This window comes from Lissotriton helveticus, chromosome 5_1 (genome assembly GCF_964261635.1).
Source record: "Lissotriton helveticus chromosome 5_1, aLisHel1.1, whole genome shotgun sequence".
Lineage (NCBI taxonomy): Eukaryota > Metazoa > Chordata > Amphibia > Caudata > Salamandridae > Lissotriton > Lissotriton helveticus.
In genome coordinates this window covers 363,550,293-363,567,737 of record NC_136065.1, presented here as the reverse complement: position 1 = coordinate 363,567,737, position 17,445 = coordinate 363,550,293, and the positions used below count along the sequence as shown (strand labels likewise).

The 17,445-nt window shown below is 49.3% G+C and overlaps 1 protein-coding gene across 1 annotated transcript in view; it reads left to right on the top strand.

Annotated features, from left to right (window-relative positions):
- Window positions 1-889: 889 nt before the first annotated feature.
- HTR6 (5-hydroxytryptamine receptor 6) overlaps window positions 890-17,445 on the top strand; it is a 176,277-nt gene continuing 159,721 nt past the window's right edge. Inside the window, exon 1 of the mRNA XM_078642489.1 lies at window positions 890-1,912. Coding sequence (XP_078498615.1) covers window positions 1,178-1,912 — 735 coding nt within the window. The 5' untranslated portion in view covers window positions 890-1,177. The remainder of the gene's footprint in view (window positions 1,913-17,445) is intronic.

The window sequence follows — 17,445 nt, the reverse complement described above, 5'->3', positions numbered from 1 at the left end:
CGGAGAAGAGATTAAATGCAGATGAGCGTGTGAAATCGAGCGAGAGAGAGGAAAAGGATGGTCGAGGCTACCGGGCTGTGAGAGACAAGACAAGGTAGGCGGGAGGGTGTTACGGTGAGCGAGGCTGGAGAGGAGAAGGGTGAGTGGGAGGGTAGCAGATGGAGTGGAAGGGATGAGGGGGGCGCGGGTGCAGCGGCCCCTCCCGGAGAGCGCGGGCTCGTGGCTGGCAGACACCACGAGCACTCACATGTGACTGCACGTCGAGCCATCCACGAGAGCAGCAGGGAGCGCACACGCCGGCTCACGGAGGAGAGGGGCGAGAGAGCGAGGACGGAGAGAGGGAACGGGTGAGCGACTGGAGAGGGACTGAGGGTGCGTAGGAAGGGGGCAGGAACAGAGAGAGGGGTCTAAGATAAAGGAAAAAGTGAAAGGCGAGAAAAGGGGAATGGTAGATATTAAATAAAGCGGGGACAACGTGGATGGATAGAGGGGGAAGACAGAGTGAAGAAGAAAAGGACAGGCAAGGGAAAAGTGTGAGAAGAAAAAGGGAAATAAAAGGCTACGGAGGGGAGAAAGAAGGTTGAACCAGGGGTTACAGAAGGGTCAAACACGGGGGGGGGGAGGTGGGTAGATATGTTATAACGAGGAAAGAGAAGGCAAGAATGGGTAGAAAGATAGTACGAGGGCACAACGGACCGAGAGGGAGGGAAAACGAGCTGAAAAAAAAGTGGGAGAGAGTGCAAGAAAAAGGGAGAACGAGAAGGGAAGAAGAAGAAGAAAGAAAGAGGAGGCGGTAAAACGGGACATAAGCAAACAGGAGGGAGACAGAAGGGGCAGAGAAAGAGAGGACAAATGCAGAGGAGAGATTAAAGAGGATGTAGGGTGAAATTGGAGGGAGTGAAAGCGATTGAGAGGGGGGGAGCTAGAATGAACAAGAGGCTGATAAAGGGAGAGGGGCGATAAAAGAGACCCTGGGGCAACGTCGAGAAAAGTTGTGGATAAGAAAGACAGCAAAGTGAGAGATAGGCAGTGCAGAGTCACTGAAGGGAGAATCCAGGCAGGTGTATTGTTGGCTGAGAGTGCCCGCAAGTGTCAGGACATCTGCCCACCTCTCTGCCCACAGCTCCAAGGCCACTCCTAAGGTTTGTTTTTACCCACACATAGTCTATAGCCTCAAATGGAACAACAACTGGGGCGGAACAGCAGTGCTGGGGCGGAAGACAGGGCCGCCCTTGGTGGCAGCCGCTGGCTGGCGGCCTTCCTCTGCTTCATCATTGTCCTCACCACGGCAGGCAACTCGCTCCTTATTCTGCTCATCCTCACTCAGCGCTCCCTCAGGAACACGTCCAACTTCTTCCTTGTGTCACTCTTTGCCGCCGACCTGCTGGTGGGGCTGGTGGTGATGCCGCCCGCCATGCTGAACCAGCTGTGCGGCCGCTGGATGCTGAAGCAGCCCTTCTGCTCCATCTGGCACTCTTTCGATGTCATGTGTTGTAGCGCCTCCATCCTCAACTTGTGCGCCATCAGCCTGGACCGCTACCTGCTCATCTTGTGCCCCCTGCAGTACAAGCTACGGATGAGCTCTTGCCGTGCTCTAGGCCTCATCCTGGCTGCCTGGAGCTTGGCCGCCCTGGCCTCCTTCCTGCCCATCACCATGGACTGGCATGAGCTGGAGTTTGACGTCCGACCTGCCAATAGCACGTTGCTTCGGGGGCAGGACCAGTGCCGCCTTCTGGTAAGCCTGCCATATGCCTTGGTGGCCTCATGTTTGACTTTCTTCCTGCCATCTGTGGCCATCTCCTTCACCTACTGCCGCATTCTGCTAGCCGCCAGGAAGCAAGCGATACAGGTGGCAGCACTGACCGCCAACATGGCCACCAACGGCGAAGAGCCTGGACAGGTAAGAAGGAAAGTGATCCTCGAGATATACCAATGTGCCTTATATTGACTTATATCATTGTATTTTTTCATAATCTCAAAACTAACCAAATCCTCTCGCCAACCCTAATGGTAACACCCATACTAATAGTAGCTCCTAAATCTAATCCTAATAGTTACCTTGGTCCTAATCGTAAACATGACCCAAATTCTATTTGTGACTCTTAACTTGACCGCAACACCAAACCCTACCGTAACTGTCCTGGCCCCCAGGATGCAGGTCGTGTGACAAAAATATCTACAAACATGGTCAACAGTGGCAAGGAGGAGTCCATCCTGAAGATATATGACTGTACTTACATTCATTCAAATCCTGCATTTAGCTCACAGTCCCGACACAAACCAAAACCCTACATTCAATCCAAATTGTTAAGCTTAAGATACTCCTAATTATAACCATAGCTCTCCTAACCCGAACACCACTTGTAACAATGATCCCAAATGTAAACCTAGCCCAAATCCCATTTGTGATCCAACTTCAATGCCAAGATCAAACACAATTCTAAGTCTTACCCTGCCGCCCCAAGATGAAGGTGTTAACTATAACCATAGACATGGTCAGCAGTGGGGAAGAGGGCACGCGGGTAACAGACAACCACTTCTTGACTCTGTATATAATCCTAAATGTAACCCTGACTGTAAAACTGAGGGCACTTGCAAGTAGGAGGTGCAAGTTTCAGCACTGACCGTAGACATGGACAGCAACAGGTAGGGCACCGGCAGGGGAAGATGGCATCTGCGCCTAGGTGGATGTAATAACCAGGTATTTGTAAAGCGCTAACTAATCATCCATAAGGGTCTCGAGGAGCTGGGGGCCGTTGGGGAGATTAAGTGAGCTATTGCCCAGAGTCACATGGTGCTGAGCTGATCTGCCTCCAGCGCTGGGGATCAAACCATGAGCCCTGCGCTCCGGACTCAAATGCCCTGGCCGCTGCGCCACACCTGTGGTCAGAAAAGACAGGGAGAAAAGAGAAAGGATCAAATGAGAGGAGAGAGAGTGAAAGTGGGAAAGGAGAGAGAGCAAGTGCCAGAGAGAGAGCAACAAAGAATGAATGAGAGTAGAGGGAGAACTAAAGGATAGAGGCAGGTGGGCAGGACTTAATTTGTAAAATAATAAGTGTTGGTGCCAAAATATTTCTCAGAAGCCCACTTTGAGTGGTGCAGGAGCGATGCAAAGAAGCTTGTAAATATGCCCCTATATATTATATTGAAATGAATGAACGTATTTTACATTAGATTAAAATATATGCAACACAATCTCCAACAATGAATCCATAAAAATATATTTAAATGTTTTTCCATAGTTAAATTATTGTCAGTTACTGAATTAAATTAATTTTAAATGAGTTGATCTAAAATGAAAGCTAACCGCCATAACCCTAAAGATCTGACAATTATCAATAAGTTCGCACCAACCTTCCAACTTAATTTAACAACAACGCTGACTTGAATTTTCTTATTAGCAGTTTTAAATAGTGTGGGCCAGAGCCAGTGGTGTCACAGCACTGTACATCGACTATGTTTATAGGTTTCAGGGTCCATGAATGATTGCTGCATCAAAAATACATAAAGACACTCAAGAAGAAAGTTACTGCATAGAAAATCAGATGTTGTAAGTTTCCAGGGGGACTGCTACAACAGTGCTTATTTTGTGCCAGTGGTTGCAGGTTGTGGGAACCAACGCTCATTTTTTGGGACTGGGACTTATTTTTAATTTCAGTCTTTTCCCCAGGGCAAGCGAGACCAAGGCAGAAAAGGAGAGAGAAGGAGAAAGAAAACAATAAGAAAAGAGTGAGAGAGAGGGCAAGAGGAATGAAAGAGAACCCATAAGAGGGACATAAAGAAAAAGGCAGTGAAGGGTTCTGGAGAATGAAACTTAAGGTGAACTCAAGACCATGCAGCCTTGGGATACTTGGCAGCTTCTAAAAAAACTTTGGATTTTTGGGTAAAAAAATAATATATATATATTCTCTTACAAACGAAGCATTAAGCCCTGCATAGCTTAGGGACGTTTATGGTACAGATAAACTAATTGTATACCATCAAGTATATACATAGAACTAAATAGCGGTGCTATACATAACATACAGGTGAATAAACAATGTATAAACAATAAGACTGATATTTATGATATTAACTGGGTAACTTGTCTTATCAATAGCGAAGAATCCCTAAGCTCGCTTGTAAGGGGCACATGAATGAACCCTATGTTGTGAGAAGCAGCTCTGGAGCAACACACTTTTCAATTCCTTTTCGGTGGTGTCTAAGGAAGAGACTGTCCTGATGTTTGCAGAATGGCTTTTTCCCCCTCAGATATTTTATTTAGGTTTCTTTGAGGAATGCTGAGAAGTAGGTTATATGCGCTGTGAAGTTGATGCTGGTCCCCTGGGCTTGTCAGTTTCTGGGTCAGTTATTTCAGGAGTAGCCGGGTGGGCACTTCATGACAGACAATGCAGGCACGTTCACAGACTTTTCTTGACTCCATTGGAAGCCATTTCCAAGTGATCAGGTTTGGGTAGCTGTGATCAAACTTTCTCGAGCCAGTGGCCAGCCTAGCTGCTAAACATGTTTTCTATTGAGAGGGGGGGGTAGGTATAGTTTGGGGCTTCCAACACGTATGTATATATATGGGCGGCAGACGAAGAACAGGAGAGGGGCCAATCAAACTAAAGAATAATTGCCCCTCTGGGGAGTTAACAAAAGAGACAAAGGACCTGATTTAGAGTTTGGCAGACGGGATACTGGATACATTGGATATAATGCACTTGTAATACAGCAGGCAGGATAGCTGCACGTTTGTGACAGAATTCCTGGCCCCATACTCTAAATGAAACCCAAAGCCTTGGATATGAGTTACCACAATCCCTTTTGGGAAGGGAAAACTGGCCTTAGGCTGGTCACTCCTCCCTGTGTCTCTGTCCCTCTGTTCTGTAATGCACCAAATTACTGGAAATCCATACACTGTCAGTTTACTCAATATAGGACTAAGGGCCATATGTATCAAGGCAAAATGGGTTCGCAAACGCCGAAATTAGCAGAATTCCGGCGTTTGCGAACCCATTTTCACTAAATGGTATGTATGAAATAAATTATGGTGCAAAATAAGGAATCGCTAAATTTGCCATTCCTTATTTTGCGATTGCATTTAAGGAATTGCAAATTTTGCATTTCCTTAAATGCAATGTATCAAGGAAAAAAACATTCCAAAATACCATTAAGGAATCGCAAATTACCACCAACTTCTAGTTGGTGGTAAGTTGCGAATTCTTTTAAAAAAGCAGTTTTTTAAAAATCAAAAGGTGCCATGTGACGCTCATACATGCCCTTAGGGCATGTATGTGCGCCATATGCGCACACATGTCATTTTCAGGGGTGCAGCAGGGTGTTCTTGAGACACCCCTGCACCCTTGAAAATATTCACAATTTCCAATTAGAAAATTGCGATTCGTAAATTTCCCCTTCATTCCTATGGGCCAGGAGGCCCATAGAAATGAATGGGAAAGTATTCCTTAATTTCGAATTCGCAATTTGCGAATTCGCAATTAAGGAATATCAGGAAATCGCAAAAAAATGCATTTTTCTTGATACATACCATTTTGCGATTCTGAAATAGCGATTTCTTAAAAATCGCTATTACAGAATCTCAAAATCGTTCCTTGATACATATGGCCCTAAGTGAGGACCTCAGGAGGTGGGGTCTGTCTCCCTCATAACGACCCCTTTTTCTACCAAGCTGACAGTGATGCAGACAGGGTTTTAGCACATGTAAAGGCTTCTGCAGCAGGTGAAATGGACTAGACCATGGGTTCTTGCAAACATTTCCCCGGGGGCCATAAAGTACTGTCTGAGGCATGCCACAGGGCTGCACCGATGCCAGCAATGCGAGGGTTGGGGTGATGAAAGCAGATGCATGGTGTGGAGGACAAACCAAGCCTTCACGTGACATCTGTCTGCCACCAACACTCTATTCTCATGCACCAAGAATTAAAGTCAAAGCATTAATTTCTAATGTGAAACATGAGCGGGAAAGAGCTACTTTTCTGGTGGATGAATTACAAAATGTGAAACCAGAAAACCTGGCATCAGTCCTGGCTCCCCACTTGATGAAAGTGGGTGATCCTAGCCAATTGGTTCATTTCACTTTGCCTCCTATTTCTTTGTTACCACGTATGAGAGCTCCTTAAGAAATATGAGTTCAGGAGGGGTGCTATAAAAAACCTTCTCTTGTGTTTTATTTAATAAACTATAGTGTTGTTCCAATTATATAACAACCAAGGCTACATACAAGATTCACCCGGCAAATGACTTGCCTCTTGGTCACTAATGGCATTGTTTTCAGAATGGGGGCGGCATGAATGCTTCCAAGATCATGTTGAAAATGATCACTGCTAACAAATGCCTCTCAATGCTGTCATATAATCTGATCTATTAAGGTAAAATGCTCATGCATGTTATTAAAATACACTTTTTTGAAGTTTGCAGAGAGTTCATCATGTTTTTACATGTTTAATGCAAGATGTCTTTAAAACTAAAGGTGTTCCTAAAGATAAGTTGTCTAGGAAAATGTACTTTCTTATTTACAGTTACTTTAGTTAACGTGTAAATAAAGTATGCCCGTTTGTTTCACAGCTTTCTGAATGTTCCTGCTCTGTCAAGTTAACATCAGCCCAGTGCAGCTGTTCACCAGGGGGGCGCAATTAAAGGCCAGGAGAGCTGCATGCGGCGCATGGGTCAAACTTTGAGTATCTCTGGACTAGACCATGATGAAAGGAGATGTCACTGACGGTTATACAAATACATTAAAATTGTTCTTGTAGCCAGCCTCTCAGTTTATCAGCAGGGGTCCATAAACCTGCAGTGGATAGTGTCATGTAAGAGGGTAGTGTGGCAAAAATAAACCCCACATGGTGTAGTAAACTATGTAAAAGAATAAAACCAATGAGTATATGTGGGGAGTAGTACAAAAACATGACAACAGTCACCTCATAAAATGAAACGGGTAGTTTGCTACATATTGTAAAGAAAATTAAACTTCTTTCTGTATAAACCCCTAAAAGGTAGCTTTTTTAAATGTTTGGGGCAAAGCTGAAGAATAAGTGAGAAGGGAAGGGGGGTTTTACAGGAGTGGTTGTAAGAAGATGGGGTACTTGGAGACACACAAAAATCCTCTGACAATCCTTGCGGAGGGAAATGGGTAGGGGCGAGAGAACAAGAGACAGAGGGAAGGAGAGACGGAAAGAGAGAGAGAGTTATAAATAGGCGAGAAAGAAAGAACTTTTAATTGAATTTTATCAGCAGTTTTTCAGCCCACATCCAAAGCCATGTCTGAACTGGGGTGGCTTGGTGAGCAAAATAACAATGGATTAAACCCAGATCTGTGACTGGGGGTGAATGCTTTGACATTGTGCAACATTCCGTCCATCATCTTGTGTGTTTTGCTGTTCACCCTATGTGGGAAGGGTATGCTCGGACGTGGGCCCCGTGCTCACTAAGCCACTGGAGTCAAGCTATCCTGGCTGAAGACGGCTGATAGCCAGAAACAGGTCCCAGGATGCTTGATTCCGGTCCAGGGAAGACATGGCTTGGCAGTTCGGGCTGGACTGTTCCCATGAGGCACAGGGTCAAGACTGATTTGCATATGTCTGAACTGGGGTGGCTTGGTGAGCAAAATAACGATGGATTAAACCCAGATCTGTGACTGGGGGTGAATGCTTTGCCATTGTGCAACATTCCGTCCATCATCTTGTGTGTTTTGCACATGCAAAGCATGGCTGCCTTTCACACCAAGAGAATACATATTTACATAAGTCATAGAGTAACACTATATATACTATCCAATTTAGAAAAAAACATTTAAAATCATGACTAAAGACAGAAAAAGCCCTGTCCCTAACTATATTGCTTTAAAAGCATAGAGCAGGGCCAGCACACACCCCCTTCTGAAACAGTTTTGTTCTCTGTTACCAATTTCTTCTTAAAAATCTTCAAGTTCATTATGTTGCTGTAGGAAGGGGGAGTCTCTGGTTGGCGCAGTGCAACACTGGCGACAATCAGGGCCTCTCTCTTCCTCGTCAGGGCTGAGGGTTACCTTCAAGACAACCTCTGCTTACCCTCTAGGTAGTGTGGCTTAAGCAGTCTTAGGCTAATCTCTGGGGCATGTAAGGTTAAACATTTGCAATATTACACCGTCACAACCAACCCACCACACAATGACACCAAACTGTATTTGTAAAAATATATTCTCTTTATATAAATTTCAAGCAGGCTTGTAAATACAGTCTTGGTTATTTCAAATGCAGGTTCCAGTTACTCTTTAGGTTAAGTTGCCACAGTTCTTTCTCAGTAATAAGCAATCTTTGTTTAGTGTTATTCCCAAACAGTTCTTTCAGTGTTCTTTCCTTTCAAAGAGAAAGCCTCTCTCTGTTCTGGGGCTTTGGGACCCTCCTCGGCCTTCGGAGCGCCTTGCAGCGCCTCTCCTGCCTTCAAGGGTGAAACTGACTCGGCCCCTACCAACTCTCACGCATCTCGCGGTAGGCTTGGAATGGACACCAGAGAGGGCCTCGAAGAAACCCTGGGCCTTTTCCAGAGGTGGGGGCTGAGCTGCGGAGCAGAGCAGGGAGGGGTGAGAGGAGCCTCTGGGGCCAAGGCACCTTCAGGAATGCTTTCTTTCAGGACTTGTCAGTGCAGAGGGGTCCCTTCTGACAGCGGACAAGGCACCCTTCACAGTGCGGTGCGGCCTCTCCTGGGGGGGCAGAGCAAGGCAGGGCATACAATTGGGAGCACACAGCGCGGGCTAATATGCTGCTTGCTTAGCACACAATACCTTCGTGTCCTTTTCAGCTTCGGTGCGGCCGATGCCAGGCAGACGTCCCTGTTGTGGTGCCTTCCAGGAGGGTGACGTGGCACGGAGACCACAGGAGCACTAACCTCGAGGTTGGCGGTGTTCAGGGGACACAGGCTTACAGGCAGGGGCTGCGTCTTGGGTTCGCCTGGAGAGGGGTGCAGCGGATTGCGAGGGTCTCTGCAGGGCTCTTTCCTCCCGATGGGCACACGTACTGAAGTCCGTCTCCTCTTCACTTTCCACAGCGCGGGGGCAGCAGAAGGTGGTGATCGGACCGGACAGGTCCTCTGCTTTGCGTTGGCACTTCCGGTCGGGGAGGCAGTCACGGGGCTGGGGTCAGACAGGCTGACCTTTGCGGTGCGAGCTGCGACGGCAGGAAATTACGGTGCTTGGCAGGACAGGGGTTAGCACAGGTCCTTTAGGGCGGTGATGCAGAGTCGACAATACACAGCAGCTGTTCCTCTTCCAGACGGGGGTAGCGCCCACTGTTCCTGGGGCGCTGGTCAGGGGGCAAGTTCAGCAGCAAGCCCTTGGAGATCTTTCAGCAGAGTTTGGCACAAGTTGAATAAAAGCAAAGTCTTTCCGTCTTTCTTCTCCTGCTCTCCTTCAGCAGCAAGGCACCCACCACAGGCCAGTCTCTTGGGGTCAGAGTCAGTACTTCTCCATGCAGCTTCCAGGGTCCTTCTCTTCAGGCAGAGATTCTTCTTTGCGCAAACTGGATCTAATTTACAAGGAGCAGGGCTCCTTCTTTTATACCCAGTTTCTTTTGTTCTAGCAAGCCAGGGGGGCCTCTGCATAACTGCTCCAGTCTCTGAGTACTTGTTGTGGGTACTTCTGGCTTCTGTATTCAGTGTGAGTGCAGGCACATCAGCCGCTCCCCAGGGGGGCGGAGCCGGCATTGTGAGGGCAGGAGTGGCCTGAGCACTTTGTTGACAAGCTTCGGTCCTTCCTGGGCCAAGTGCAGGCTGAGTCATCAGTCGCTCCCCAGGAGGGCGGAGCCAGCATTGTGGAGGCAGAGCACAGCCTGATGCATCATTCAGGGGAAACTCCCACCACCCACTAAGGTGTCATCTGGCTATTCACTACCTGTCAACTCCCAGCCCTGTCACTCACACACACCAGACAGTCAGATCCACATCCAAGCAGAGGCGGGCTGAAATGGTTAGGCAAGCAAATGCTAACTTTCTAAAAGTAGCATTTGCAAACACAGGATATTAAAATAAATTTTACTAAAAGAAGTATTTTATTATTCTGAGTTCAGGCATACTAAACATGAATTTCTACCATGTTCCCTGAGCCTGCTGGGATTATAGAGTGTAATAATTCCAGCAGCCCATCTGGCCTAGAAGGGAACAGGTAGCCTTACAATAGTGAAAAACGACTTTGGTAGTAATTCACTATTAGAACATGCCACACACATCAGGGCATGTTCTACCTTACACTACAATGCACCCTGCCCTCAGGCCTACCATAGGGGTGACTAATATGAAGTTAAGGGAAGGTTCAGGGGCTGGCAAGTGTGTGCACTTGCCCAGCTAGCATGACAGTACCAGACTGCACGCAGGTTCTGCAATGGCAGACCCTAGACACATTTTAAGGCTGCTTCTGTGGGTGGCGCAACCAGCGCTGCAGGCCCACTAGCAGTATTGGCATTCACAAGCCCTGGCACTCCTGGTGCACTTTACTAGGGACTAACAGTAAATCCAATGAACCAATCATGGACATCAATCACATGTACACTTTACAACAGGGAGAGCATATGCACTTTAGCACTGGTCAGCAGTGGCAAAGTGCCCAGAGTCATTAAACCAACAAAAACAGGTCAGAGAGAGTATTGGAGGAAGGCAAAAAGTTTAGGGATGACCCTGCCAAGAGGCCCAGGTCCAACACAACCCCCTTCCAGCCAAAACGCAGGGTAGACCAATCACCACTGTGATGGGCTTCCCTGCTTTGGGCGATAGAACCTGGACCTGGCCCGCAACAGCAGGGGCACATTCCAGTTCTACGCCAATCTGCACCTCCTTCAAATCCTCTGTTCATACTCTCAGGGTCCACCAAGCCAATCCATGGGAAACCCTTCTCTACACCTGTGGACACCACCTGTGCAGCCTTGAACCTTAATTCGCTCACAGGTGTGTCCCAACAGGCTGACAGAAAAATGTCACAGTGGCCACTGACAGTAGTCAGGAATGAGACCCAAGCCGTACGCCTCTCAGGGCTCTCAAACCTCTGTGGCCTTAAAGAGTGGGGGGCATTAGCCCCAGGTGCTTGGCACCCTTGGTCCACTCTCCCTCCTGTCAGGTCAGGTATGCCATCCTGGCACTGACCCACCAGCCTCAGGTCTGTACCTGACGGCTGTACTAAAGACTGGGGTGGCCTCTCCCACACCCGGTCCTCCTCCTGGGGGCTCTGTACCCTCCCACCTGGAGTGGTACCCCCTTCCAGAATTGTCAGGGCACCTGTGGCAGGTGACCTGCACAATTCGCCCACCAGTTCAGGGGTGCTATCCTGCAACTGGGGCACCAGGTCAGGGGGGACACCCTGCACCTGGCCCTTAAACCTAGGGTCTAAACCCTCAAACTGCACCGGGGTCAGAGGCGAGGACTCCCTCCCTCTGCACCCCCTTCCACAGTACTGCCCACTCCCAACTGGAGTGGTACCCCTAGAAGTGACATGGGCCAGGACACTGATTACAGTGGCCCTGCCCTCCAGGTCAGACAACACCTGACCCTGGCTTCTCAACTCAGGGACCCAACCCTGCAGTTGAACACTTGCCTGGCGCACCAGGACTTTCCGGGGAGCACGCCTGCCCCCCCTGAGGGTGGCACATAGCTCATGTGTCGTGCAACAGCCTGCCCGGCGTGGATCTCCCAACCCCTGTCCCTCTGACAGTGCGGGAAGATCCCCCAGGACAGAAGTGGTGTCCCCCTGGTCATTCACTGGGGACGCAGCCCTGCTGGCTGGCCCCTGACCCACTGGTTCTTCCACTGGGGACTCTTTCCCCCTCTCGCCCCTCTTTCTGGACTTCTGCACCCTCCCAACTGGAGTGGTACTGCCAGTCACCAGAACTACTGGAGCCCTGTTTACAGAGCCTCCACGTTCTCTAGCCACTGGGGGATCCCCCTCAGCGGGTGACTCATCCGGACAGCCTAGGCTCCCCACCTGGTGTTCCCTTAAAGAACCATCCAGGCTCTGAGACTGAGGTTGGGCACTACCGGGACAAAACCCATTCTCACTCCTTCCCCTTAAGGACAGGACGTGAGGCCCTACACCCATCTCACTACTACAGGACCTAGCTGGGCTACTCTGCGCCACTTCCACCACTCTGGGTTGGAAGATACCTGAGACACTCCCCACAGGATCACACCCCAATGCCTCTCCAGACCCTCGGGAATCCACCACAAGGTCTGCCTCCAATGTGAGCTCCCTGGGGCCAGAGAACTCACTCTCAAACAGGTGTTGGCATAGCTCTGGAAAACTGGGACTTAAAGTATGCTCTCCCACAATTGGATTACACAGCCCCCTAGTAGGGTTAACCAAATTATCCTTCACCTCACCATCCAGCGCCTCACACACATACTCCACACCATTCTTCTGAGACTGGCCAGACAGTAGCGAACTGTCTCTGTCACACAACCCACACTCTTCTGGGCGGTCCTTACACTCACCCACCAGGACCTCAACCATGGGGGAATCCCTCCCACCACTAGGACCATGAACTCCTACGCCAGCTACCCTATTCCCTTCAGGGACGCTGCGCACTACTGGAGCTACCTCATGCCCTTGAACCTCCTGGTGTATGTTAACCCCCTCCAAGTCAGGTGCCATATCTCTAGGTGCGCGCGCTATGCTGTCTGCACTAGATACCTGAATGTTGCTGCCACCATCTGAGCTGGACTCCACCTCCAACTCAGCAAAGCTCAATCTCTGAGCTACACACATTTCTTTTTGCTGGGCTGAAGCCCTCCTGGCCTCAAGCCCCTCGAGCTCCATGTCAAGTTTCCTCATTCTTAAGTCATGCGCAAGCTCCATTTTCATTACTTCCAGGGCTAACCTCCTAGATTCTAGCTCCAGTTGCCCATTTATTTCCAGCTCTGCCAACTTCAATTCATGATCTCGGGTTGCCTGTCTGTCCGCCAGCTCCTCTGGCGACAGACCTCGGCCAGAAACACTGCTACCCAATGGGGAGGTTGCACCCCTACACTCTGGAGTCAGGGGTCCCTCCAGCTGCTGTTCTGCATCCTCAAATTCAAAATCCTTTCCAGGGGCATTCCTTGCCTTGACCCAGGCCCTCAGCGCCTTTTGGAACTGCTCCCATCTGGAGAGTCCGGTCATAGAAATGTTCAAATTTTTGCAGAAGCTCCTGAGCTGTTTCCCAGTGTAGTTTTCTAGTTTCTCCCAATCACAGTCAATAGAAGAAATGGATGCTGCCTTTTCCATTTTCACTGACACAGGCATGACTTCAAAAACACATGGAGATCTCTTCTCGCAAATCATAAATCCAAAAAAAACAAAGTCTGTGGCTTAGTTACTGGACTGTCATCACTGTGCAATGGTCAATAGTTAAGGCATGAACACTGCAAATGTAAATTCGCTATCCTCACCGCTGCGTCCAATGTAGGAAGGGGGAGTCTCTGGTTGGCGCAGTGCAACACTGGCGACAATCAGGGCCTCTCTCTTCCTCGTCAGGGCTGAGGGTTACCTTCAAGACAACCTCTGCTTACCCTCTAGGTAGTGTGGCTTAAGCAGTCTTAGGCTAATCTCTGGGGCATGTAAGGTTAAACATTTGCAATATTACACCGTCACAACCAACCCACCACACAATGACACCAAACTGTATTTGTAAAAATATATTCTCTTTATATAAATTTCAAGCAGGCTTGTAAATACAGTCTTGGTTATTTCAAATGCAGGTTCCAGTTACTCTTTAGGTTAAGTTGCCACAGTTCTTTCTCAGTAATAAGCAATCTTTGTTTAGTGTTATTCCCAAACAGTTCTTTCAGTGTTCTTTCCTTTCAAAGAGAAAGCCTCTCTCTGTTCTGGGGCTTTGGGACCCTCCTCGGCCTTCGGAGCGCCTTGCAGCGCCTCTCCTGCCTTCAAGGGTGAAACTGACTCGGCCCCTACCAACTCTCACGCATCTCGCGGTAGGCTTGGAATGGACACCAGAGAGGGCCTCGAAGAAACCCTGGGCCTTTTCCAGAGGTGGGGGCTGAGCTGCGGAGCAGAGCAGCAAGCAGGCGATGAGAGGAGCCCCGGGCCTTTTCCAGAGGTGGGGGCTCTCAGCTGCAGTGAGGAGCAGGGAGGGGTGAGAGGAGCCTCTGGGGCCAAGGCACCTTCAGGAATGCTTTCTTTCAGGACTTGTCAGTGCAGAGGGGTCCCTTCTGACAGCGGAGGATCTCCGGGAGGCAAGGCACCCTTCACAGTGCGGTGCGGCCTCTCCTGGGGGGGCAGAGCAAGGCAGGGCATACAATTGGGAGCACACAGCGCGGGCTAATATGCTGCTTGCTTAGCACACAATACCTTCGTGTCCTTTTCAGCTTCGGTGCGGCCGATGCCAGGCAGACGTCCCTGTTGTGGTGCCTTCCAGGAGGGTGACGTGGCACGGAGACCACAGGAGCACTAACCTCGAGGTTGGCGGTGTTCAGGGGACACAGGCTTACAGGCAGGGGCTGCGTCTTGGGTTCGCCTGGAGAGGGGTGCAGCGGATTGCGAGGGTCTCTGCAGGGCTCTTTCCTCCCGATGGGCACACGTACTGAAGTCCGTCTCCTCTTCACTTTCCACAGCGCGGGGGCAGCAGAAGGTGGTGATCGGACCGGACAGGTCCTCTGCTTTGCGTTGTCTCTTCCGGTCGGGGAGGCAGTCACGGCGACGGCAGGAAATTACGGTGCTTGGCAGGACAGGGGTTAGCACAGGTCCTTTAGGGCGGTGATGCAGAGTCGACAATACACAGCAGCTGTTCCTCTTCCAGACGGGGGTAGCGCCCACTGTTCCTGGGGCGCTGGTCAGGGGGCAAGTTCAGCAGCAAGCCCTTGGAGATCTTTCAGCAGAGTTTGGCACAAGTTGAATAAAAGCAAAGTCTTTCCGTCTTTCTTCTCCTGCTCTCCTTCAGCAGCAAGGCACCCACCACAGGCCAGTCTCTTGGGGTCAGAGTCAGTACTTCTCCATGCAGCTTCCAGGGTCCTTCTCTTCAGGCAGAGCTTCTTCTTTGCGCAAACTGGATCTAATTTACAAGGAGCAGGGCTCCTTCTTTTATACCCAGTTTCTTTTGTTCTAGCAAGCCAGGGGGGCCTCTGCATAACTGCTCCAGTCTCTGAGTACTTGTTGTGGGTACTTCTGGCTTCTGTATTCAGTGTGAGTGCAGGCACATCAGCCGCTCCCCAGGGGGGCGGAGCCGGCATTGTGAGGGCAGGAGTGGCCTGAGCACTTTGTTGACAAGCTTCGGTCCTTCCTGGGCCAAGTGCAGGCTGAGTCATCAGTCGCTCCCCAGGAGGGCGGAGCCAGCATTGTGGAGGCAGAGCACAGCCTGATGCATCATTCAGGGGAAACTCCCACCACCCACTAAGGTGTCATCTGGCTATTCACTACCTGTCAACTCCCAGCCCTGTCACTCACACACACCAGACAGTCAGATCCACATCCAAGCAGAGGCGGGCTGAAATGGTTAGGCAAGCAAATGCTAACTTTCTAAAAGTAGCATTTGCAAACACAGGATATTAAAATAAATTTTACTAAAAGAAGTATTTTATTATTCTGAGTTCAGGCATACTAAACATGAATTTCTACCATGTTCCCTGAGCCTGCTGGGATTATAGAGTGTAATAATTCCAGCAGCCCATCTGGCCTAGAAGGGAACAGGTAGCCTTACAATAGTGAAAAACGACTTTGGTAGTAATTCACTATTAGAACATGCCACACACATCAGGGCATGTTCTACCTTACACTACAATGCACCCTGCCCTCAGGCCTACCATAGGGGTGACTAATATGAAGTTAAGGGAAGGTTCAGGGGCTGGCAAGTGTGTGCACTTGCCCAGCTAGCATGACAGTACCAGACTGCACGCAGGTTCTGCAATGGCAGACCCTAGACACATTTTAAGGCTGCTTCTGTGGGTGGCGCAACCAGCGCTGCAGGCCCACTAGCAGTATTGGCATTCACAAGCCCTGGCACTCCTGGTGCACTTTACTAGGGACTAACAGTAAATCCAATGAACCAATCATAGACATCAATCACATGTACACTTTACAACAGGGAGAGCATATGCACTTTAGCACTGGTCAGCAGTGGCAAAGTGCCCAGAGTCATTAAACCAACAAAAACAGGTCAGAGAGAGTATTGGAGGAAGGCAAAAAGTTTAGGGATGACCCTGCCAAGAGGCCCAGGTCCAACAGTTGCTTTCCTAGACATATCACTTGAAAGGAAGAAAATGTGCTCACTCACCTCAATTAATGTTCTTGGTTGAGCAGCTTAGTTCATGGCACTGTACAGGGGGCAGTCTAATAAAAGGTGTTTCGAGGCTTCAATGGCACAGCAGATGTAATTAGCAGTATTTCTCCTGTTCAGGTTTTTCTTTAACAACAGGCAGCCTCCTCTTGCCATTGCAAAAAGACTCTTTTCTCTTACATACTGCTGTGCACCTGACAGTGGCAGCTCCCCTGCTATGGCGGAGGAGCGTTGCCCCACTGCTTTCTCGCAGTGCGAGAAGCAAAAACATAAAATGGTAATAACTTTCAGTCATTACCATTTTATGTTTCCTTTGCGGGCGGGGCAGGACTTCTCTGCTAACGGAGAAGGGCTGGGGAGGAGTGGTTTGCCCTCTCCTAAGTGCGCAATGACTGTTTGGTTGGCCCTCTCGGGCCGCCCAAACGAATCATGTGCACTTTCCCCTTCTCCATGCAGGCTGCATTACAGTCTGCATGGGGAACATGCCCACCCCTCCAGCCCCTGGCTGAGCACCATGTCACAGCACTCAGACCAATCACAGCTCTGCATTGCATTGTTGTGATTGGCCTAGGAGAGGGAGCCTGGCTGCCTGCTACCTGTTCCTGGAGTCGGAGACAGGAGAGCAGGAGCAGGGACGTAAGTTATTAAAAAAAATATATATTATGCTCCCTCCTACGTGACCCCTCCCACCCACGATCCCCCCTATGCCCACCTACCCCAACCGCAAGGCATGCTGGCCGCAACTGGCACTTGATGACGGATTAAACAAACCTATATGGTTAGTATAGGAAAGATTATCTAATGCTTTCAGTTTTTGTTCTTTTTCCAGATGTGTAAATTGTTTGGCAATTGTGGAGTTTTGAAGATTAATCAGGGCTGCACTGTGTGACAGAGAAAGGGCAGGATTTTGTCGTATTTAAAAGGTTACAGTGCATTCCTGCCTTTTCCCTTGCGCTGGAGCCATTTTGTCGGCCTAGCACCAACACAGCCACACCTGCCCCATGGTACAAGGGTGACTGCGTTGGAAGGTGGATTGTTTTTGTGCAGGAAGGAATACATTCCTGCACAAAAACATTCCGCTGAGGCCTTTCCCCCATTCTATGTGTGCTGCAAAATGCAGCTTTCATAGAAAGAGGAAAAAACGAGGAGCAATAAACATATTTTTCCTCATTATGCCTCACCTCGGGAGGCGTAGGTTTTTGGTGCATTCCCAGGTCTACGGCTT